General features: G+C 50.7%; 3 protein-coding genes; all 3 read left to right on the top strand.

The window, feature by feature from the left end:
* Nucleotides 1-2,306: 2,306 nt before the first annotated feature.
* On the top strand, nt 2,307-3,621 carry GSTUM_00006981001 (uncharacterized protein). XM_002839076.2 has 2 exons: nt 2,307-2,850; nt 2,911-3,621. Exons 1-2 carry the CDS (start codon nt 2,438-2,440, stop codon nt 3,374-3,376), a joined length of 879 nt encoding a protein of 292 aa, XP_002839122.1. The 5' UTR covers nt 2,307-2,437; the 3' UTR covers nt 3,377-3,621.
* A 16,862-nt stretch (nt 3,622-20,483) lies between these two features.
* Nucleotides 20,484-21,971, top strand: GSTUM_00006980001 (uncharacterized protein). XM_002839075.2 has 3 exons: nt 20,484-20,738; nt 20,823-21,196; nt 21,269-21,971. The coding sequence occupies exons 1-3, from the start codon at nt 20,543-20,545 to the stop codon at nt 21,791-21,793; spliced, it is 1,095 nt and encodes a 364-aa protein (XP_002839121.1). The 5' UTR covers nt 20,484-20,542; the 3' UTR covers nt 21,794-21,971.
* A 158-nt stretch (nt 21,972-22,129) lies between these two features.
* Nucleotides 22,130-22,683, top strand: GSTUM_00006979001 (uncharacterized protein). XM_002839074.2 has 1 exon: nt 22,130-22,683. Exon 1 carries the CDS (start codon nt 22,370-22,372, stop codon nt 22,565-22,567), a length of 198 nt encoding a protein of 65 aa, XP_002839120.1. The 5' UTR covers nt 22,130-22,369; the 3' UTR covers nt 22,568-22,683.
* Nucleotides 22,684-24,137: the final 1,454 nt, after the last annotated feature.

Genomic DNA, 24,137 nt, shown 5'->3' with positions numbered 1-24,137 from the left:
ACAAATAGGCCGCTACTCTGGCTAGTTATAATAGAAGGAAGAAAAAAAAGTCAACGAGAGTGCCGGTAGGGAAACAAAGAAAAAGCAAAGCAACAAAGAAAACACTCGGCAAGCATATCACAACATCGGTTTCGCACGTAGGGGACGGTGGCCGATCCAGGGGACAATCCAACGAGGGGGCGAAGCGCAGGGTGTAAGTGAGCGAGCGAGTGACCTCTCATGACCATGGGATGGCGAGAAAAGAGAGCAATGATAGCTCAGGAGCAATCACTCGAGATTCAATCTCTTTCCCTACCGTATTCTACCGTGAGGGCGCCGGGGATTGGGGAGGGGGGGGAAGTTTCTCATCCTGGATGGGTTTAGGATGGGAAATTCGCCACCAGCGCTGATCGTTGATAGACTTTTGTCGGTGGATGGGGGGCGTTCCACCCGTTCTGGGAGAATTTAGTTGGTGCGGCAAACTCGAAGGGAAAATTTGACGTCCAAGAAATGGGCTGAATCGCAGCTCCATTTAAGCGCGAAGGCAGAAATAAAAGGAACCGTCCTTTTCGGGTTAAGCTTGATCCGTAAGTGGAAGTACGGTAACGAATTTCTATTAGGAGCGGCGGCTGAACTGGTGCTTGCACAGTATTTGGCTCGACCGGATTGAGTAGATTTTCGCTCGAGACATAGTCAGCGCTTAAGTGTAATTTTGTCCTGGGTTCACTTTTTATTTTTGTGGGATTTTTTTTTTGGGATCGCTGGTGGTCCGGGTCGGGTTCACATCAGTGAGAAGTATCATATTCGGAGGATCATTGGTGGGTGGTTCATATGCCCTAATTACCGGTAATGGTACTGCACAGTGCGATGAAATATAGCAGGAAATTGAGCAAAACTCACTTTATTCTGGCGCCCAAAGTCTCAACTGATCGGAGGAGGAGGAGGAGGAAGAAGGACATTTTTGGTATTTTTGCCCCGACAACATTCATGGATTACTTGATGGTATTATACTTGTATCATAAGCTGCCAAGCGAGCTGGGCAAAGGAGAAACAACTTTCTTCACAAGGACCAGGCTGCGATACAAGCAACTTGTCTTTATCATACTACTATTATAACATATACGGTGCTGTGCATCGGGTGTTCTGCGGTTGGATCCCGTGTCTCTCTCAAGACCACGAGCATACAGTAGAGGAGGACAGGCGTTCATTCTACTGAACCTCACCATGTTGAATGCCCCGTTGCTCCCCCCCCTTTCCTCGAAGGGACGAGACAGCGGAATAAAGCAATGAAGAAGAAGAGATAGGAAACAGGCGCTACATTTCGTTTGACTGTCGGTCGCTTATCTCCAGCTTTATCCCCTTCCCGCCCGCACCGGTAGTCGATCCCGTCTAGACGACAGCTTTATTGCGGTTTGTCTGGCGCGCAGATTTCTTCGCTCGCCGTGCGGGTCGGCTCGCCACGATTATGGACGGTTTTAGGTGGCGGTGCTGGGTTGCTCGTTTGGACTATCCTCACAAACCCCGAATAAGAGATAATGGTGGACCATCTCGTGGGGAACCTCACAAAAGCCGATCGAACAACTCATGGATTCATCACCACCGTAACAAAGACTGCAGGGGTTGGATACGGTAGCAGGAAGCGGCCTCTCAGACGGTGGCTCAAAAAAGTCATGGAGTTGTGCCATACAGCACCCTTCTCAGCTGGGGGATGATAGTGTTGATGTTTGAGTTGAGTTTCTTGTAGGTTTCCCATCGCGGGTTTTCCCTTTGATCTCTGGAGAGACTGGATCATGCTGGAGCTATCTGTGCTTTCGAGTTTATCCATTGTGATGCTCCCCGCCCTATCAACCAGTCTACCCACCGTATGCATGGTGGGGTACGATACATGTCTCCAGCGCCAACAAATATGCGAGGCTCTTACAAGTAGTGTATGATGCATCGCACTTTCGTTTGGGTTTGGTGGGGATAGCTGCTTATGTTTACCTGTCTGTTGCATGCTGTAATATCATACGCGACAGTATATTTTTGAACAATCCTTCATGGTTGGTTGCTGGTGCAGTTACATATGATAGACATGCTGATCCATCAGTGCCAATCAGCACTTGCTGGCGCTCATCCCCTGTCTTCCTTATGCGAGTAGAAGGTTTCACCATCCTGTGAGCCACAAAATCTGAATCAGGGACCCTTTCAAGCTTATAATCTAGCCCCCTCCCAGTTTCCCCTGCTTTCTTCTGTTTCCCCCTCTTTTCCTTATTCTTCTTCCGCTTCACGATTTTCTTTTTAACGTTACTTTACGTTCCTTCTGCTTTTCTTTCTTCCTTCCTTTCGACTGGAAAGTTTTACGTTCCTTACAACTGGCTTGTCTTCATTCTTTTTTTCACTTTTTTTCACTGCTGAATTAGTCGACCCCCAACATTCCTCGCGCATATTCCGTACGGGTACGGTTCGATATTTTGCGATGCGAAAATCACTCATCTCCGCCTTTCTCTTCCTCACTCTCGCTCGGGCCAGGGTTAGCTTCAATACAACGGTTAAGGGTTTCGACTACGACGGTATTGTTCCAGCCACTGGTCTGAGTGAATCCTGCGCAGAGGCGTATGCTGCACGAGTCTCCTGCACAGATCACCTCTTCAAGCTGAGAGACTTGGAGAAGGGCAGCAAGCTATTCCGCACTAAAGAACTCGCCCAATTTTGCACTCAGGATTGTGTGGATAGTTTGAATGAGTGGGACACAAATCTCCAAGGCAGCTGTGATGATAGGGACAAGAATTTTGCGAATAGTCTTGGGTCGGGAGTTTACTTGGGGATGGCGTTGAAGGATAAGCATTCTGTCCAGGAGAACCTCTATTGGTCCTTTTGTTTGAAGGACGAGTGAGTAGGCCCCTATCATTTTGACTTTATGACTGCAGAATTTGGCTAACAAACGTTCAGGAAATCGGGAGAAAAGAACGACTTCTGCCTTGCCAAAAGCGATGACCTACCCGCCTGGCCCTCAAACACTGCCGGGAACGCTTCCGATACGGCTCTTATCTCGGATTTCTGCAAGAGCAGCTGTAGGACTCAGCAATCATACCTCATGCATAGATCCGCCAAGCACCTCGGATTCTCCGCTATTGATCTTGCAGACGCTGAGAAAATTTGCCCTGGGCTAGACGTCTCTACCTTCCCCGTTAGCATCGAGATGCTCGATGCCTTCGGGAGCTCTGCCGACCCATCGCCCGGACGGCCGGATGCTTCCAAACAGGCCGGCGAGGATGCAGGGCAAATTGAGGGGACAGAGTACGATTGGGACTTTTACAAGAGCGATTTCGGTTCTGGAACCGCCGCCTCTCTTCGCGTTAGCTCCGCGTTTGCCTTTTTCGTCGGAGTAACAGCCATCATCGCCATATCTTTGTAACTCTGGTTGATCGTTTATTTCGTCCATGCCTTTTTTCTTTCATCCTTATCCTTACTTTACGTTCAATGTAAATCTAGATCTAGTATAGTTATTTCTTTCTTCCATTTTTTTTTTTTTTTTCCATTTAGAGGGGGGGGGGGGACAGCGGAATCAGGGGTTTCTGGGTTTCTGTTTTTAAAAGTGTTCAAAGTTGGAGGAAAGGTTATCATACTGGAATAACCCCGGCATTACCTTGGCTAAAGAAATACGAGTACTCGTAGAAGAAATAAAAAACAAATTCGGAATGTGATGGGATGGGTAAGAAATTGCATAGGATCTCCTCCAATGCCCGGCACAGTTACTGTAGGGTGCAGTAGATAGAGTTTTTGCCCAGGATGTATCATTTTAGAATCCTTGTCCCACACGCTTCTCCGTTGCACAATGCGGAACGCCTGCTGGTCACTGATAGTCACTCGGGATTCGGTAATACCGAGACAATGGTATAGTACCTGTGCTGGGGCGCCTTCAGATCTGGCCTCAGTCAGATATGATTGAATTGCTCCATTCGTCCCTTGCCTTGCAGCGCGAGACACCCAGAACCATTCGTTAAGCACCCACGACACCCAACGATCCTTATCGATCATAACGCTATATAATAAATGGCGACAGCAAAAGATGTTCTTACATACCTTCCCAATGCGCCGAAATCTTAACTTGGGGGTTGTCGGTCAGACGGCTCGATTACATAAGCAGGTCGGGGAGGCTTTGTCAGAGAGCACTAGACTAGTCTAGGTTGAGCCATCTGTTTATTGTAGTTATTAACCGAACCGAACGTACTCACAGTACCGTACGAGTACGAGTGGACCACCATAGCCTTCAACCAACCTTGTCACTGGCAGGGGGTACCGTACTCGTACAGTACGCTTGCTGCCAAGTGAACTGTATCACCATATGTATTCAGGTCTTCTCGCTGAGGGTGTGTGTGTGTAAACCTTTTATTCAACTACAATCTCACCTACTAACAAAAGTAATCGGAGTACGGCATGAGATACAGCCCCCAGCCCTGGGCCCCCCTTAAAGAAATCCCCCTCGCGGGCCACCTGCCACAAAACAATCATAACATCAACACGCAACAAAAGAAACAACAGCCCAGTGCCCGCACCTACACCCAACCCTACCCCTAGCAACATTAGCCAAGCGTCCACGGCCCCCTGTCGCAGGCGCCACCCGAAGGCGGTTCCCCGGGGAGCTCCCCATTAAGCGACTGTGCCCCCAAGCCATTACAGCAAGGGTGATACCGCAATGTCGACAACAAAACCGAACGGTCGGTGGAGTTCGGGACAGGTCAGTCGTCGTCATAGTCGTCTGGGCCAGATGAGGAAATGTAGATTGCCGAGCCGTCACCGCCAAGCATTTGGCCGCGCCCCCGAAGGGGGGCGGGCCACACCAGTCGAGCCACACCCCAAAAGAGGAGGTGGCGAAGGTCGATTTCTCCGGGTCAAAGCCATCCCCCCCATAGGGGTTCAGGAACACCGGGTTTGCGTGGGGGCCCAGCTCGAAGCTGGGAAAAGACAGTGAGGGGCGCAAGGCCCTAAGGGCCCAAGCAGGAGAGAAGGAGGACCAAGGAGAAACCGGAATCGCATGAGTGTCCGAACGGTCGCTCCGAAGAGGGGGGGAGGACGGCCTCCTTATACGACCAACTGTATCCTGGCCGGAAACCAAGGACGCCCGACCAACAAGCAAGAGCAAAAGAACGTGGGGGAAAACAAGGACCGTAAGGTCCACTCGGTGCCGTATCAATAGGCAAACAAAAGAAAGCGAGCCAACGGAGCACAAAATGTGAACCTTCCGAAGGTGGTAGGAAGTGTAAGGACGTTGAAGCCATCGTGAGAAGCTCTCCAAGGGCGTTTGATTGGGTGAGCCCCCCGAACACTGCACTGATACACCTAACCCTCAGAGTTGAAAAGAAGGAGACTGTGTGTGTGTGTGTGTGTAAACCTTTTATTCTTCCACTATCTCACCTACTAACTAAAGTAATCGGAGTACGGCATGGGATACTGCCCCCAGCCCTGGGCCCCCCTCAACGAAATCCTTCGCTACACCCCCCTGTAGGCCATACAAAAGAAACTCCCACTCCCTTCTTCCCCTCTCCCTCAAACAACTTTGGTCCGCCACAAAGGAAACCCATTCCTGCCCCTCGGCCCCATGGTCGTAGACAAAATAAAATCCAACAACAAAAGAAACCCATTCCTGCCCCTCTGGCCCCATGGTCGTGAACAAAAGAAATCCAAACCAACAAAGGAAACCTACGCCTGCCCCCTGTGCCCCGTAGTCGTGAACAAAGGAAATCCAAGCAAACAAAAGAAACCCACGCCTGCCCCCTGTGCCCCGTGGTCGTGTACATTATGAAATAACCATCTGACCAGCATTACTCCCCTGGTCCACTGGGCGCCTCCTCCGTGTCTTCCGCCGTCATAGCCTAGCGACCCCTTCTTGCTGGGTCGTGTATCCTGGCATGTGCCGACTCATGCTGCATGTCTCTCAGTACCATTTCCCCGCATATCTTGTAGGGTCGCCGTGGCCTGGGTTTCACTGGTGCCTGTGTTGGCTGGCTTGTGGGTAGATTAACGTTGGCTCCTACTACTTGGGCGGTGTCTGGTTGTTGGGTGCCGTCCCCACTCCCGGCCATTTCTGGTTTTCCCTTAAGTTCGTGTGGCCAGCCGTCCATCCACTGAAGGAGTTCCCCTTGCCTCTTGTTATCGTAAAGCCCTATCGCTGTGGCGGTCGTTATCCCGCATCTGTTTGCTAGGTGGTCAAAGGTTATTATGTCCCGATCGCACGGGCATCTCCTTCTGGCACCGGTTATCTCCTGGTATGGCCAACCTGCCGTTGCCCTTAGCCCTAGTAGCCTTTTAAAGTTTTGCCTAGTTATGGCGTGCAGGTGTTTGTGCGCTTTGCCGGGCCTTCCTTGGTATCTGGTCCCTTCGTTGGTGATCCTTTCTGCCCAGTCTTGTTGCATCCGGTTTTTGAGTGCGTCTTTGCCCAGCTGGTAATTGCTGGTGGTGGCGATAACGTTTTCTGCCCCGTGTTTGGCCATCCATTTCTTTGTCCAAGTGTTGTGGCGGTCTTTGGTGGTGGCTCGTAACGCCAGTAGGTTTTGTCTGAATTGCATCATGAGGTCTAGTGGTGGGATCCCAAGCTCGGTAAGGAAGGCCAGGACCGGTGTTTTCTTTTCCAGCCCGAAGGCGGTTCGGACTATCTTGTTGAGGGCCGCCTGCGCTTCTCTTAACAGGCCTTTGTTTCCCCATGTCTCTATCCCGTACGTCAGCTGTGGGATTATCAGACCCTTGATTAGCCGCAGTGTCGTCCCTGTATTCAGTCCCCCTTTGCTGTATCTAGACGTTACTGCCCTTATGCGGTGTCCGGAGCTGGTGGCTTTGTTGATCCAGTGCCTGACGTGGTGGTCCCATTTCCATTTGTCTGTTAGGAAGTATCTGAGCCATCTCAGGTGGCTTTGAGCGGGTATCTCTTGCCCCCGTTGGCGGACTTCGAACTTACTCTGTGGTGGGGTGTGCACGAAGATTGTTTCGGCTTTACTGGGTGCGAACTCGTACCCGTCTTTGCCTGTGGTTGCCTCAAGTTCCCTAATGGTTTCCTGGTGCAGCCTTTTTCCTTCTTTGGCGTCCTGGTATGTCGTTGCTATCAGGATGTCGTCCACGTACATCAGGACCTTGGTTTCCGCTTTTTGGGATGGTGTTGCCTGTACCTTTGCTGTCTCTAGCATGCTGATGAGGAAGAGTATTGGTGATAGGGGAGAGCCCTGTGGCGTGCCCTTGTCAGTGGCATATCCTTTGGACGTCCTGCCATTGAACCGGTAGCTGGTCGTCCAGTCGGTGGCCCAATGTCGGACCCATTGTAGCAGGTGACCCGAGTGCTTTCCGTGCCTTTCGCACACCTTACCCATCTGTAGGTGGTCGAATCCCCCTTGGACATCGAGGGTGGTGATGCATTTGCCGGCTTTTCCGGTTGTGTCCATTACGTTGTTTAGTGCTTGTATGGCGTCTGTCGTACCATACCTCTTTCTCCCTCCGAACATATTGTCTTCCAGGATTTCGAGCCTTGCTATCCGTATGACTGCTGCTCTTTCTAGTGTTTTTGCCAGTATAGATTGTAGTTGTATCGGCCTCCAGCTTTTTGCCACTGTATATGATGGTTTGTTAAGCTTGGGTATCAATATGGTAGTACTGACCTTCCAGCTTTCTGGGATTCCTTCTTTCCATGCCCGGTTCATCATTCTTAGGAATAGGGGCTCCCGTATTTTCCTAAAGCATTTAACGAGCCTGGTGGTGATGTTGTCTGGTCCGCTTGCTGCTCCGTTCGGTGACTGTTTGATGGCGGCGTCTAGGGTCTCTATTTGTAGTGGTTCGGGTTCGTCGTTTATTTGTTCCTTGGCCCGTCTCCTCTCTCCCCCGTACAGGGCCGTGTGGATTTCTTGAGTGATGTCCCCGTGTTCCACTACTACTTCGCCGTTTTCCTTGGACAAAGCCGGTATGGGGTGCTTGGTGGTCCTTGGCCGGACCGTCCTGAAACATTCAGGATCTGTTTCTTCTTGAAGGGCTTTTCCGTTAGCTTCGAGTTTGGCTTCCATTATAGCTTTCCTCAGGTTTTTCTTCTTTTCCTTTAGCTCTGGGTGCCAGGGGTGTTTGTGTGCGAGTTTGAGGACCTCCTTTCGTTCTTGTTGCAGGGACTTGTTCCAGAACGCCTTGCATCCTGGTTTCTTTAGGGGGGTGGGCCTTCTGACTATCCGCGTGAGTTCTTTTTGCACTTCGGCTGGGTGGTCCTTGTGGTCTTCCATGAGGCTGATCTCGGCCCTAATGGCCTCCCAATCCGCCTTGTCGTGCCTTAGCGGCTTTTCCCCGTCGTCCCTCCATGTGAAACTGGTCTTTATTGCCAGTGCCCTATGGCTTGCGGTTGCTAGGTCCAGTGTTCGTACTTCGATTTTTTGCTCTTTATCGGTAGCCACCAGGTCCAGGGTTGTTCCGTTTGGGTTGGTCGCATTGGGTGGGTGGGTGATTACGTGGGGGTTTCTTACTAACATATCCCTGTCGTCCATCCATCTGGCCAGCTTTAGTCCGGCCGTGTTCTGGCACCCCTGTGACCAAGTTGGGTGGTGTGCGTTCATGTCTCCTATTAGGATGTTGTTTTCCCCGTGTGTGTGCCATTGGTTTGTTATGTCGAAGTCCTTTACCGAGGGTCTCTGGTAGCCAATGGTAATCTCCGCACCTCCGGTCCACAATGTAATGTATTGTGTCGTTATTCGTTCAACCACGAACATGTGAACGTATTTATCTAAAATATATACGGCACAGTCGTATTTCGCCGCCTTTGTGCTAGCGTAGCATGTAAATCCTTCCAAATGTATCCAGTCTCCATTCTCAAGAGGGCATTCTGCGATCGCTATTATTTTCGGTTTCCGTTTTTTTGAGAGTTTCAGCAACTCGGTGACAACGTTCATGGACCCGCCGACGTTGTGATAAATTATATCTGTTGTCGCCATATTTATTTAGGCGTCGGAGGAGGGGCCAGCACTGCTGGTGCTTTTCCTTTATCCGCGGCCGTGGGGGGTTGTACTGGGGACTTTGCCCTAGTCCTAGTTGGGCAATGGTTATCTCCGGCGAAATGAGAGGTTTCTTCGCAGTTAACACATCTTCTTAGGGTATGGGAACACATCTTCCCTTTTCCCGCCGTGCAGTACGTCTGTGCGCAGAGGTGGTCTTTGGTGTGGTGCCTTCCTCCACAGTATTTGCATATTGCTTCCATCCTGCAATGGACGGCATGGTGTCCGAATTGTAGGCATCTCGCGCAACAGGTTGATGAGTCTTTCTTTACGTATTTCCGGAAAGTACACCTCATGCCAAAGATGGCCATGCTCGGGAGGGGTTTTTTGGTTTCGGCCATGATCCAGTCGTTTGCCTCTACCGCCACTATTGCTGAGGATTTGACTTTTCCTTCAGCTTTGAGCGCTGTTGGGGACCTGAGCCACTTAGGCCTGTCTAGCAGCCGGACCTGTGGGTTGTATTCAGAGATTTCCTTTGCTAGGTCCTCCCATCTGTCCGAGTCCGTGTCCCATTCTTCGGGTGTCCAGTCTTCGTCCCCTAGTGGTATGCTATTGATGACGATGTTGATGGACGGTGTGTCTGTGGTGACATTGAAGCTGAAAACGTCGATCCCGTTTAGGGCCTTGGTGATTGCCGGCACGTCGTTGAGGGCTGGTTCGGCCGGTAGGTCTCCCATGGTGGTGAGTACCAGGTCGTCATTTCGGTTAAATTCTGCGTACGCGAACTTGACCCTGGATGCTGAGTTGACCGCGTCTCTGATTCTTGCTGGTGACAACCCTGCTGCTCCTATCCTGCGACCTCTTTCCACCGATCGGATAAGTAGCCTCCTTTGCCTGGCATGCGGGGTTGAGGGTGCCGAGGGTGCTGTCTCTCGGATGCCTGGGGCTGGCTCTTGTCTTTTTTTCTTTGTTGGTACTAGCCGGAAGCCGTCTACATCAATTCCTGAGGACGTAATGGTGGCCCATGTCTGTTTGAGCGTTGTTTTCTGCGGGGCGGTTTCGTTTGCCTTGGTGCTCGTCCCGGCTTGCTGTGCCGGTACTGGTGCATCTCCCTTAGGTTTTCTTAGAATTTGTTTTGAGGGCGGGGGGGGGGGCTGCGGTGCGGCGTTGCGGGTGGGGGGGGGGTTTTGGTTGGGGGCTGGGGTTTGGGTTCTGGGTTGTTCTAGGGGCAGCGGGATGGGGTAGGGGTAGGGGTGTTGGTGTTGGATTGCCTAGCCCTTAGTCTTATTTCCCCGGTAAGCCGTTCCTCCATTGCCTGCATCTGCTCCTGGAATTTCTTTTCCAGCTGGTGGATGAAGCCCACCATGATGCCTACGGTGACGGGGCGTCCTAGTTCCTCCTTTTCTTCTGGTGTGAGTTCGACTTCCGTCGATTCATACAGGGAGGAGGAGGGGATGGTGGGGCGGTTTTGGGCATGTGAGGAGCTCGGGTCGTTGGTCATATTGCCTGTTAGGGTCCCCGGGATTTCTCTTGTCGTGGTCAAGGGGGAAGAGAACCGTACCTGCCTTGGTACACTCTGGGGGGCCGAGCTTTCCGGCACTTCGCTTGGTCCGTGGGCGTGTTGGCTGTCTCCTAACCCGGTTTGGTCTGTGTTTTTCCCGTTTCCCAGGGACATTGCTACATCTTGTGTGGCTTGCGTTTCGGTCACTCCGATGTCTTGAGACTGGTCTATGGGTTCGTCCATTTCGCCCAGCGGTGGGGAGGAGGCGGGTACCTGTGGTATCTGGGATACTGGTACAGGGCTTTCTTGTGACGGGTGGTAGGAGGAGGCTGCTGCTGCCAGGAAAGCTAAGGCGTCGGTGTCGGCTGCATCTACCGCTTCGTTGCCAAAGATTTTCTGGAGTGTGGTCCTGAAACCTGGGAGTTCCGGTTGGGGTGCCGCTATGGTTGGGGCCTTCGTGTTTCCGGTGAGGAGGACGTAGCATGCATTTGTGCATCCTAGTTCCTGTCTGACCTCGGGGAAGGTACTTCCCCTGGCCACGATTCTGTTTCCCACGTTGATTAATGCATTGGGGCAACCCCTTTGGTGCCTAATAGTGGCAAACATGGGGAGGGTTGAGTTGAGGGAAACTCCTTGAGGGGAGCCGGGCGGGAAGAGGCTGGGTGAATTGACCCTTGGGCTCTTTGTAGGGCTTCTGGGTCCCCCCAGGGGAGAAGGAGAGTGGGAGAGATGCGGCAGGGCCGGAGACGAAGGTTGGGAGGTCATGGTGAGTGAGTAGGATGGTCTTATGGCCAGCGTCCTAAACTCTCAAAGGAAATGAAGCCTTAGGATGGAGGGCTGTGATTGGCCACACCACCTAAGGGAGGAGTATCGTGAGTGAGGGGGTGGAGTAGTTCTTTGAGTGAAAATTCTGGTTGTACCGGATAAAAAGATGATGTGTACACAAACAAAAATAAACTTGGTGTGGTTGCAGGAATGCCCCGCTAACTGTACCGGAATTTCCGAAATTTTTCTCGCTCCGTGTGTGTGTGTGTAAACCTTTTATTCTTCCACTACCTCACCTACTAACTAAAGTAATCGGAGTACGGCATGGGATACTGCCCCCAGCCCTGGGCCCCCCTCAACGAAATCCTTCGCTACACCCCCCTGTAGGCCATACAAAGGAAACTCCCACTCCCTTCCTCCCGTCTCCCTCAAACAGCTTTGGTCCGTCACAAAGGAAACCCATTCCTGCCCCCCGGCCCCATGGTCGTAGACAAAATAAAATCCAACAACAAAAGAAACCCATTCCTGCCCCTCTGGCCCCATGGTCGTGAACAAAAGAAATCCAAACCAACAAAGGAAACCTACGCCTGCCCCCCTGTGCCCCGTAGTCGTGAACAAAGGAAATCCAAGCAAACAAAAGAAACCCACGCCTGCCCCCTGTGCCCCGTGGTCGTGTACATTATGAAATAACCATCTGACCAGCATTACTCCCCTGGTCCACTGGGCGCCTCCTCCGTGTCTTCCGCCGTCATAGCCTAGCGACCCCTTCTTGCCGGGTCGTGTATCCTGGCATGTGCCGACTCATGCTGCATGTCTCTCAGTACCATTTCCCCGCATATCTTGCAGGGTCGCCGTGGCCTGGGTTTCACTGGTGCCTGTGTTGGCTGGCTTGTGGGTAGATTAACGTTGGCTCCTACTACTTGGGCGGTGTCTGGTTGTTGGGTGCCGTCCCCACTCCCGGCCATTTCTGGTTTTCCCTTAAGTTCGTGTGGCCAGCCGTCCATCCACTGAAGGAGTTCCCCTTGCCTCTTGTTATCGTAAAGCCCTATCGCTGTGGCGGTCGTTATCCCGCATCTGTTTGCTAGGTGGTCAAAGGTTATTATGTCCCGATCGCACGGGCATCTCCTTCTGGCGCCGGTTATCTCCTGGTATGGCCAACCTGCCGTTGTCCTTAGCCCTAGTAGCCTTTTAAAGTTTTGCCTAGTTATGGCGTGCAGGTGTTTGTGCGCTTTGCCGGGCCTTCCTTGGTATCTGGTCCCTTCGTTGGTGATCCTTTCTGCCCAGTCTTGTTGCATTCGGTTTTTAAGTGCGTCTTTGCCTAGCTGGTAATTGCCGGTGGTGGCGATAACGTTTTCTGCCCCGTGTTTGGCCATCCATTTCTTTGTCCAAGTGTTGTGGCGGTCCTTGGTGGTGGCTCGTAACGCCAGTAGGTTTTGTCTGAATTGCATCATGAGGTCTAGTGGTGGGATCCCAAGCTCGGTAAGGAAGGCCAGGACCGGTGTTTTCTTTTCCAGTCCGAAGGCAGTTCGGACTATCTTGTTGAGGGCCGCCTGCGCTTCTCTTAACAGGCCTTTGTTTCCCCATGTCTCTATCCCGTACGTCAGCTGTGGGATTATCAGACCCTTGATTAGCCGCAGTGTCGTCCCTGCATTCAGTCCCCCTTTGCTGTATCTGGACGTTACTGCCCTTATGCGGTGTCCGGAGCTGGTGGCTTTGTTGATCCAGTGCCTAACGTGGTGGTCCCATTTCCATTTGTCTGTTAGGAAGTATCCGAGCCATCTCAGGTGGCTTTGAGCGGGTATCTCTTGTCCCCGTTGGCGGGCTTCGAACTTGCTCTGTGGTGGGGTGTGCACGAAGATTGCTTCGGCTTTACTGGGTGCGAACTCGTACCCGTCTTTGCCTGCGGTTGTCTCAAGTTCCCTAATGGTTTCCTGGTGCAGCCTTTTTCCTTCTTTTGCGTCCTGGTATGTCGTTGCTATCAGGATGTCGTCCACGTACATCAGGACCTTGGTTTCCGCTTTTTGGGATGGTGTTGCCTGTACCTTTGCTGCCTCTAGCATGCTGATGAGGAAGAGTATTGGTGATAGGGGAGAGCCCTGTGGCGTGCCCTTGTCAGTAGCGTATCCTTTGGACGTCCTGCCATTGAACCGGTAGCTGGTCGTCCTGTCGGTGGCCCAATGTCGGACCCATTGTGCCAGGTGACCCGAGTGCTTTCCGAGCCTTTCGCACACCTTACCCATCTGTAGGTGGTCGAATCCTCCTTGGACATCGAGGGTGGTGATGCATTTGCCGGCTTTTCCGCTTGTGTCCATTACGTCGTTTAGTGCTTGTATGGCGTCTGTCGTACCATACCTCTTTCTCCCTCCGAACATATTGTCTTCCAGGATTTCGAGCCTTGCTATCCGTATGACTGCTGCTCTTTCTAGTGTTTTTGCCAGTATAGATTGTAGTTGTATCGGCCTCCAGCTTTTTGCCACTGTATATGAAGGTTTGTTAAGCTTGGGTATCAATATGGTAGTACTGACCTTCCAGCTTTCTGGGATTCCTTCTTTCCATGCCCGGTTCATCATTCTTAGGAATAGGGGCTCCCGTATTTTCCTAAAGCATTTAACGAGCCTGGTGGTGATGTTGTCTGGTCCGCTTGCTGCTCCGTTCGGTGACTGCTTGATGGCGGCGTCTAGGGTCTCTATTTGTAGTGGTTCGGGTTCGTCGTTTATTTGTTCCTTGGCCCGTCTCCTCTCTCCCCCGTACAGGGCCGTGTGGATCTCTTGAGCGATGTCCCCGTGTTCCGCTACCACTTCGCCGTTTTCCTTGGACAAAGCCGGTATGGGGTGCTTGGTGGTCCTTGGCCGGACCGTCCTGAAGCATTCAGGATCTGTTTCTTCTTGAAGGGCTTTTCCGTTGGCTTCGAGTTTGGCTTCCATTATGGCTTTCCTCAGGTTTTTCTTCTTTTCCTTTAGCTCTGGGTGCCGGGGGTGTTTGTGTGCGAGTTTGAGGACCTCCTTTCGTTCTTGTTGCAGGGACTTGTTCCAGAACGCCTTGCATCCTGGTTTCTTTAGGGGGGTGTGCCTTCTGACTATGCGCGTGAGTTCTTTTTGCACTTCGGCTGGGTGGTCCTTGTGGTCGTCCATGAGGCTGATCTCGGCCCTAATGGCCTCCCAATCCGCCTTGTCGTGCCTTAGCGGCTTTTCCCCGTCGTCCCTCCATGTGAAACTGGTCTTTATTGCCAGTGCCCTATGGCTTGCTGTTGCTAGGTCCAGTGTTCGTACTTCGATTTTTTGTCCTTTATCGGTAGCCACAAGGTCCAGGGTTGTTCCGTTTGGGTTGGTCGCATTGGGCGGGTGGGTGATTACGTGGGGGTTCCTCACTACCATTTCCCTGTCGTCCATCCATCTGGCCAGCTTTAGTCCGGCCGTGTTCTGGCACCCCTGTGACCAAGTTGGGTGGTGTGCGTTCATGTCTCCTATTAGGATGTTGTTTTCCCCGTGTGTGTGCCATTGGTTTGTTATGTCGAAGTCCTTTGCCGAGGGTCTCTGGTAGCCAATGGTAATCTCCGCGCCTCGCACGGTCCACAGTGTAATGTATTGTGTTGTTATTCGTTCAACCACGAACATGTGAACGTATTTATCTAAAATATATACGGCACAGCCGTATTTCGTCGCCTTTGTGCTAGCGTAGCATGTAAATCCTTCCAAATGTATCCAGTCCCCATTCTCAAGAGGGCATTCTGCGATCGCTATTATTTTCGGTTTCCGTTTTTTTGAGAGTTTCAGCAACTCGGTGACAACGTTCATGGACCCGCCGACGTTGTGATAAATTATATCTGTTGTCGCCATATTTATTTAGGCGTCGGAGGAGGGGCCAGCACTGCTGGTGCTTTTCCTTTATCCGCGGCCGTGGGGGGTTGTACTGGGGACTTTGCCCTAGTCCTAGTTGGGCAATGGTTATCTCCGGCGAAATGAGAGGTTTCTTCGCAGTTAACACATCTTCTTAGGGTATGGGAACACATCTTCCCTTTTCCCACAGTGCAGTACGTCTGTGCGCAGAGGTGGTCTTTGGTGTGGTGTCTTCCTCCACAGTATTTGCATATTGCTTCCATCCTGCAATGGACGGCATGGTGTCCGAATTGTAGGCATCTCGCGCAACAGGTTGATGAGTCTTTCTTTACATATTTCCGGAAGGTACACCTCATGCCAAAGATGGCCATGCTCGGGAGGGGTTTTTTGGTTTCGGCCATGATCCAGTCGTTTGCCTCTACCGCCACTATTGCTGAGGACTTAACTTTTCCTTCAGCTTTGAGCGCTGTCGGGGACCTGAGCCACTTAGGCCTGTCTAGCAGCCGGACCTGTGGGTTGTATTCAGAGATTTCCTTTGCTAGGTCCTCCCATCTGTCCGAGTCCGTGTCCCATTCTTCGGGTGTCCAGTCTTCGTCCCCTAGTGGTATGCTATTGATGACGATGTTGATGGACGGTGTGTCTGTGGTGACATTGAAGCCGAAAACGTCGATCCCGTTTAGGGCCTTGGTGATTGCCGGCACGTCGTTGAGGACTGGTTCGGCCGGCAGGTCTCCCATGGTGGTAAGTACCAGGTCGTTGTTTCGGTTAAATTCTGTGTATGCGAACTTAACCCTGGATGCCGAGTTGACCGCGTCTCTGATTCTTGCTGGTGACAGCCCTGCTGCTCCTATCCTGCGACCTCTTTCTACCGATCGGATAAGTAGCCTCCTTTGCCTGGCATGCGGGGTTGAGGGTGCCGAGGGTGCTGTCTCTCGGATGCCTGGGGCTGGCTCTTGTCTTTTTTTCTTCGTTGGTACTAGCCGGAAGCCGTCCACATCAATTCCGGAGGACGTAATGGTGGCCCATGTCTGTTTGAGCGTTGTTTTCTGCGGGGCGGTTTCGTTTGCCTTGGTACTCGTCCCGGTTTGCGGTGCCGGTACTGGTGCATCTCCCTTAGGCTTTCTTAGAATTTGTTTTGAGGAGGGGGGGGGGGGCTGCGGTGCGGCGTTGCGGGTGGGGGGGGGGTTTTGGTTGGGGACTGGGGTTTGGGTTCTGGGTTGTCTAGGGGCAGCGGATGGGGTAGGGGTAGGGGTGTTGGTGTTGGATTGCCTAGCCCTTAGTCTTATTTCCCCGGTAAGCCGTTCCTCCATTGCCTGCATCTGCTCCTGGAATTTCTTTTCCAGCTGGTGGATGAAGCCCACCATGATGCCTACGGTGACGGGGCGTCCTAGTTCCTCCTTTTCTTCTGGTGTGAGTTCGACTTCCGCCGATTCATACAGGGAGGAGGAGGGGATGGTGGGGCGGTTTTGGGGATGTGAGGAGTTCGGGTCGTTGGTCATATTACCTGTTAAAGTCCCCGGGATTTCTCTTGTCGTGGCCAAGGGGGAAGAAAACCGTACCTGCCTTGGTACACTCTGGGGGGCCGAGCTCTCCGGCACTTCGCTTGGTCCGTGGGCGTGTTGGCTGTCTCCTAACCCGGTTTGGTCTGTGTTTTTCCCGTTTCCCAGGGACATTGCTACATCTTGTGTGGCTTGCGTTTCGGTTACTCCGATGTCTTGAGACTGGTCCATGGGTTCGTCCATTTCGCCTAGCGGTGGGGAGGAGGCGGGTACCTGTGGTATCTGGGATACTGGTACAGGGCTTTCTTGTGACGGGTGGTATGAGGAGGCTGCTGCTGCCAGGAAAGCTAAGGCGTCGGTGTCGGCTGCATCTACCGCTTCATTGCCAAAGATTTTCTGGAGTGTGGTCCTGAACCCTGGGAGCTCCGGTTGGGGTGCCGCTATGGTCGGGGCCTTCGTGTTTCCGGTGAGGAGGACGTAGCATGCATTCGTGCATCCTAGTTCCTGTCTGACCTCGGGGAAGGTACTTCCCCTGGCCACGATTCTGTTTCCCACGTTGATTAAGGCGTTGGGGCAGCCCCTTTGGTGCCTAATAGTGGCAAACATGGGGAGGGTTGAGTTGAGGGAAACTCCTTGAGGGGAGCCGGGCGGGAGGAGGCTGGGGGAATTGATCCTTGGGCTCTTGGTAGGGCTTCTGGGTCCCCCCAGGGGAGAAGGAGAGTGGGGGAGGTGCGGCAGGGCCGGAGACGAAGGTTGGGAGGTCATGGTGAGTGAGTAGGATGGTCTTATGGCCAGCGTCCTAAACTCTCAAAGGAAATGAAGCCTTAGGATGGAGGGCTGTGATTGGCCACACCACCTAAGGGAGGAGTATCGTGGGTGTAGGGGCGTGGCAGTAATTGTCCCTTTGAGTGAAAATTCTGGTTGTACCGGATAAAAAGATGATGTGTACACAAACAAAAATAAACTTGGTGTGGTTGCAGGAATGCCCCGCTAACTGTACCGGAATTTCCGAAATTTTTCTCGCTCCGTGTGTGTGTGTGTGTGTGTGTGTGCGTGAGCGTGAATATGGAGTCCTGTTCATCAGATTCTGCACATCGCGGGGTGGGGGGGGGGGAAGGAAGGAAGGAAGGAAGGAAGGAAGGAAAGAAGGTGAGCCAGTTGGTATCATATATCATAAACTTGGACTCTATTCTTCCGGGCACGAATACTAATACTGTCGCTTCGGTGAGGCCGAGCTGGGCGCTGCGGGTGGCAATACACGGTACTTGTACAGCACCGGTAGTAGGGGGTTTCACGTGTTCTGCACTCTGGCCCTATGGGAAGAGTCCGGATGGCTAAATTGGTGTTTGGCGAGCGCGATCGTGATTTCAAATCAGGTGTTGACTTCGAATCGTGGTCTTGTCATGGAACGTTATCATAGTCGGGGCTGAGTATCGTTAGTCTAGGGCAATTACTGAATGTGATTCTTGATCCATTTAAACTTGCATGGTATCGTGGTATCATATTTTTCACAGAGTTGTGGAACTTCTTGGCCAAGAAGATGAAGGGCGGGGGAGTATTATAGGAAATAGAAATAGTAATAGGTATGATGTGTGGATGGTAGGTTGTATTATTGATATGATTGGTATTTATTTATAGGATACATTTCGGGAAATTCTTGGATATAACGCTACGGTGGTAGAGTAGTATGGGGTTTGTATTGTTGATTTTGTTTAGTTTAAGGCATTAAGGGTCGTTGGTGTGGGAAAATATAAAACATCTTTTGATACTCTTATTTGAACTATGATATATCATTATCTGTACTGAAGTAAACCTACAGGCAATGGAGCTCAGGCTAATAAGATTACTAAGATGTTGGACTTGCCTCTCCTGATATGGTTTGATATTTACTTGTTTTTTATTTGTCTTGAACAACTGGTTTTTTTGGTGTGTTTTTCACCCCTATACTAGAGGGGGAAATTTTAGACTGCATAGTACATGGACCAACTATTTGAGTTTTGACAGTATAATAAGCAATATAAAGTATTTATAAAGGTGTCGTAGTTAAAGTTGTTGATATCTTTGAAGATAACTTGGAAAGATAAACTTAAATAGTAAGAATCGGACTCTGATGAAAGGAGCTAAAAAGTAGTTGAAAGTAGGTACTGTTAGAGTACCTAAAAATCAGTCAAAGGGGTATTTTTTTTTTTTTTTTTTGGGGGGAGCTGGTTAAGTTCAAGATAGGACTCGGATATGGGGTATAAAAATCCTTCAAGTTTTCTAAAACTAATTGTTATTCCAGGAAGAATTTGATTAGAGTAAACCAGCGATTTCGACTTACGATTTAGTGATTGGAAATCAGAATCACGTTTGCCAAGCACTCCTTGGGGTTCCCTTTTCTTTCTTTCTTTTCTTATCATACTTTCCTTGTTTTCCTATTCTTTTTTTTCCTAGGAGTTCGATTGTAGAAAAATTCCGGGGAGACTGCTTATCGTAGTTATTTGTCTCATAATTACTCTTACAGCACTGTGCACGGTACTCCGTGTTCCAACTGGATATGGGTACTCGGGGATGCTCGGGAAGTTGGTAGAAGTTTTCCCTTTTTAGAGCTTATATCTTCTTTGCAGGAGGAAGTAGGTTGTCGTGGGTGCGTGGTGTAATGCGGTATTTATCGTAATATACGAGTATTACGGCACAGTATGCTTTTGATGTGCTGTACAGTACTGCACTTGGGCACAAATTGAGGTTGGGGGTGGGGTGACATCCAAAAGCCGTGGCTGCAACCTGCAACATATTTAGATATCGATGTCACTCCGTCCTAGTTGTAAAATTTCCCCCGAGTAGTAATTGATGAGTTTACTGCGATCAATTGGGTTTGGAACCGGTCAGGAGCCCTCTTATAGGAATTAAATTTTCCCCATGCAGTCTCGCCCCGGCAGCGCCTTGCGTGAGAGAAGGGAATATTATCATGGAATTGTCTCCATTTCACTCCAGTTCACTCCCCTTTGTTCCGCTACTTTCCATGGTCTGCGGCATAATTTGACGTTCTGTAGGAATTTTTATGCTTTATACTCTATAGGAGTAAAGCCCCCAATCGCTCTTTCACCAGGGAACCCCTGCCTCCCACTGGGCGTCCACCGCCGGAGTTCCATGGATTTGCCTGGCTTACAAATCCGTGCTAAAAGAGACGTTTCCCATAAGAACTAGGATATGGTCTTAACTCTTGTATTCCACTATCTCCGCCGGTCCTCTAATCTCCATGTTGAGGAAAAGCTCATAAGAAGGATTAGCTGTTTCCTCGCACGGTATACACTGAGTGTGCTGAGTATTTTGGATCTCATTAACTGGTATCCGTAATTCTGTTAACCTGTCAAACTAAAAATATACCGGTAGTAGGCTCATGCGTGGATTGACGGAGATTGGAGGTCTGGCGGAGTTAGTTGACTGGTTGAATTAATAAGGCACACGTCCGGGATTCCCTTCTTTGGGTAGTGCGGGGATCACTAGGGAAACCTGGGATTCGGCCCTCGGCTGAGAGGATGCAGTAAGAAGAAAAGTATTTGTACAACAGGCCTTACTAGGAGAGGCAACTCCAACGTCCTGGCGTGAGGTTGGTGTATTCCAGTTCCTATGGTATGCCATTCTGTAAGGTGGAGGTGGGGAGTCGTTTTTCCTCTTCCTGCCAAGAATTGCTTAGAAATACTCCCGCAGCTAAGTTGAAGTTCGGCACTTTGTATGGGAATTGCGGCTCGAGGTGTCCAACCTCAACTCAGCTGCACTTGCACGTTTTCTCTTTTCCGCCATGTTGGTTTCCGAGGGGAAGGAAAGGGGGGGAAGGAAAATTCCACGGAAGTATATGGGAGACGGTGAAGGTGGATCAAATGGGGCGATGGTGTGTGGGGGAATGACGTCGTTAACCTGGCGAGGTTTCACTCTGGATTTAATATAAAATGGTCTTTCCCTGAACCTTTCGGGGCTATCAGGGAAGAATCTGTGATAAGGCAACACGATCTTGCATTTTTGTTATTTCCGCCGATATCGAGCATAAATATGTCATCTTCAAGTAACAACATTCCAAAGTCCACCGCTCAGTGGGTTGTCCGCCGTACCGACGCTGGATTCGATGGGTTGGAGTTGGAGACGAAAGAGATCCCTTCCTTGGGAACTCACGACGTCCTCGTCAAGATGAAGGCTGCGTCGTTGAACTTCCGGGATCTGATTATCTTGATGGGGTCGTATCCGTTTCGTAAGTTGTTCCGTTCCTTCTTGCAATTGGCCTCCGTGGTGAGAAAGATTGGGCTAATTGTTTTTGATGCATGAATGAATATAGCCATTTCTTCTGGAGTTGTGCCCGCTTCCGATGGAGCTGGTGAAGTCGTTGCCATAGGGCCCCAGGTCAAGCATCTCAAGGAGGGCGATAGAGTCGCGACCTTGTTTAATCAGGGACATCAGTATGGCGCTCTAGATAGTGAGTCTATTATGACTGGTCTCGGAGGTGCGCTTGACGGAGCACTGAGGGAGTATGGCGTTTTCCATGAGCAGGGGCTAGTTCCTTTGCCTAAGGGACTGACATTCGAAGAGGGTGCTACGCTCCCTTGTGCTGCTGTTACTGCCTGGAACGCTCTGAACGGGTTGAAGGTCTTGAAGCCGGGACAATGTGTCTTGGTTCAGGGAACCGGTGGTGTCAGTGTCTTTGCCCTCCAGGTATGTCTAACGCCCGAACATGGACCCCCTTATGGGAAGCGTATCAGTTAATTCGACTCCTCGACCCGATAGTTCGCTAAAGCCGCCGGTGCCTTCGTCGTGGCAACCACGTCCAGCGCTGAGAAGGTCAAGATACTCAAAGAGCACGGAGCAGACGTCGTGATAAATTACAAGGAAACCCCCAACTGGGGTGAGGAGGCACGAAAGCATACACGCAACAACGCTGGTTTCGACCACATCGTTGAAGTCGGCGGACCCTACACCCTCCCCCAATCGCTTGCCGCGATCAAGTATGAGGGAATTATTAGTATGATTGGATTCGTAGCGCAGAAGCAGACCACCGAGGACATCTCACTTATGCAGTCCCTGTTCAAGGGTTGCACTGTCCGTGGTGTCATGGTTGGGAGCAGGGACATGATGTTAGAGATGGGTGCCGCGATCGAGGCCAACGGGATTAAGCCTATTATGGACAAGAAGACGTTCAGCTTCAAGGAGGCAAAGGATGCGTACATGTACCAGTGGGAGCAGAAGCACATTGGTAAGCAGCTTTACCTCCGTTTCTGTCGTACCAATTACCACCGCGTCGCAGAGTGCTAATTGATACCGCGAATTAGGCAAGGTTGTGATCAAGATCGACGAGTAAAGCCGGAGGTGTCCTACGACTACTTTTTCTTAGCACAATTTCCCTATTGGTTTTGTCCAAGGTTGTCCGTATCCAGAAACACAATCTGATAGAAAATGAATAAAAGAGATTATGGACACTGTCCAATTCCAACTTTATTATTGTTTTTTGTTTTTCCACCATCAATCTCGTGTACTACAGGATCTATTAGCAGGATAGTAGTATCCATCGCTGGCCCCTAAACCAGCCAGACGTTCCAGACCCTACAAATTGAGAGTAGAACATGTGCTAATGATCTGCTTGTAGAGTATAGACTACCCGAGAGCCTTCTATATACAAGGCCTGGGTTTTCCTCATTAAAATATCGTATCTTAGAGTACCTTGAATATTTATCGGCGTTTATCGCCAGATACCTCAACAGGAAAAAGGGGTGGGGAACAATTCTCGCTTTATCTAGCGGGAGGTTGGAGTGTACTAGGGAACTGGTTATGGCATTATAGTGGTGTATTAAGTGTGTTGAACGTGAAAAGCAATGTTGTGACTTGTCCAGGATGTGCAATAAAGGTTTTCTCAGGGTTTGGACGGGCACAGTAAGTTGTCTTGTGATTCCCGGCTATCATATCACGGTTCGAGTATTCATGGACCAGTACCGGGTTTTTCGCACCGCTCCCGAACGATTGAGTGACCTAGGGGAACAAGATAGACTATCGGTTCCAAGGGAGTGCCGGAGAATCGCGCAGAGGGAGTAGTCATGAAAACCGTTTTTTTTTAGGGGTTTTTTTTCCCCTCTCGAACTGGTTTAATCGTTCGGGGGGAGCTCTCGAATATATTTAGTTTTCCTATGTGGATCGTAAAGGAAATTCTAGGAATGCGGGTTATTTCGCCTCATATTTGGTGTTGGCCCATGATTGTCCCCACCGTATCATAAGCTGGCTTGTGATCCCGGGAATTGTATTACCGTGAGGGAGGTGAGGTGCTGACTTGGTGAAGTATCGATTTGCCTGGTGTGCTCGCAGCGCGTCTTCCCTCCAGGCTTTGTTCTGCATCATCGTGTAGAAGAAACCTGTGATAATCGGACCCGAGATGGTAGTCCCCGCGCACTGTCCCCGCATGTGTGTGGGGGGGGGGGCTGGGAGGTTGCCCTGTTACTGTTGCATCTCATGGAGGTCGTGATTGCAAGTCCAGCTGGAGTATCATAGCTATGTGCCTGTTCGAGGTCACACGCTCAGCCTTGTTTCATTGTGCTAGTCTATACCTCACGAGTACCCCAGGGAGTAAGATGTTTTGGGTCAGGAGAAAAGGGAAAAAGGAGAAGATTATTTGGTACTTGTGATTATCCCGATTTCGTTCTCATGTCGTGGCTCTTATGTACTGCGTTCCCCCGTGCGGTCCTTGCTTGCTTGAACGCAGTATGATACGGGAAATATCGCTGAGTGAGTGCTTTAGCAATTCGATTCGGGATATGTTTGAGGTAAACAGATGATATTTGATTGGGTATTAGGCCATGTGGGCCCAGTAATAATAGCGTCAGGATATCATACCATGGGTAGGGTAGGTGTGTGTGGGGGTTCCTCTCAGGCTTGGTGGTACCCCCTTCCCCTTCCCCTTCCCGCCGATTTCAATATACACTTAGTAATAGGAAATAAAGTGTTTCATTCAACAAACACTTGAATCCTCACGATACGTCCACACCACCGAGAACTACATCATACATGTCAAACGATCCCGACCACCGTCTCCTAGCCCTATATTGGATTCCACCCACGTATCCAATGCACACGATGCGGTACGATATCTCGCAACACGCACCAATCAGAAGGGAACGCCAATGAGGGGTAGATCCGACGAATCTCATGATATCTGTCAAACTCAGACCGTGTGATACGCACAAAGCACAACCCGCAGGTCTTCATTCAGGGACAGAAGGCGTATCGATGAATAAAACAGAAACAGTGACCTCGTGAGCAGCCGTTATGGCAATTACCGTCACTATGAAACCCAGTTAGCCATCTCCCGTCCCCAACCCCGAGTGCCAGAGGGGGGAGGGGGGTGGGGGTGCACCAGCTCTAAAAATAGCACCACGGGTCAAATCTATGAATCAAGCACGACGAGTGTATCATACAATCCCGTTCGAGATGATAGTTGATGTCACGTCTCGAGGAAGACGCAGGCACTGCTCGTAAGGCTTAATGGCTCCACCACCATACTACACCGTACCATACTCCGTTATATACGAAAACCGACGTCAAAGGTATATGAAACTGAGCAAAAAAAAATAAGAGAAAAAAATAAGATCCCGCTGACAACGGAGAGGCTCAC

This window comes from Tuber melanosporum (genome assembly GCF_000151645.1).
Source record: "Tuber melanosporum whole genome shotgun sequence assembly, scaffold_30, strain Mel28".
Classification (NCBI taxonomy): domain Eukaryota; kingdom Fungi; phylum Ascomycota; class Pezizomycetes; order Pezizales; family Tuberaceae; genus Tuber; species Tuber melanosporum.
Note: the sequence above shows the minus strand (reverse complement) of the source record. Positions and strands in the feature narration are given on the sequence as shown.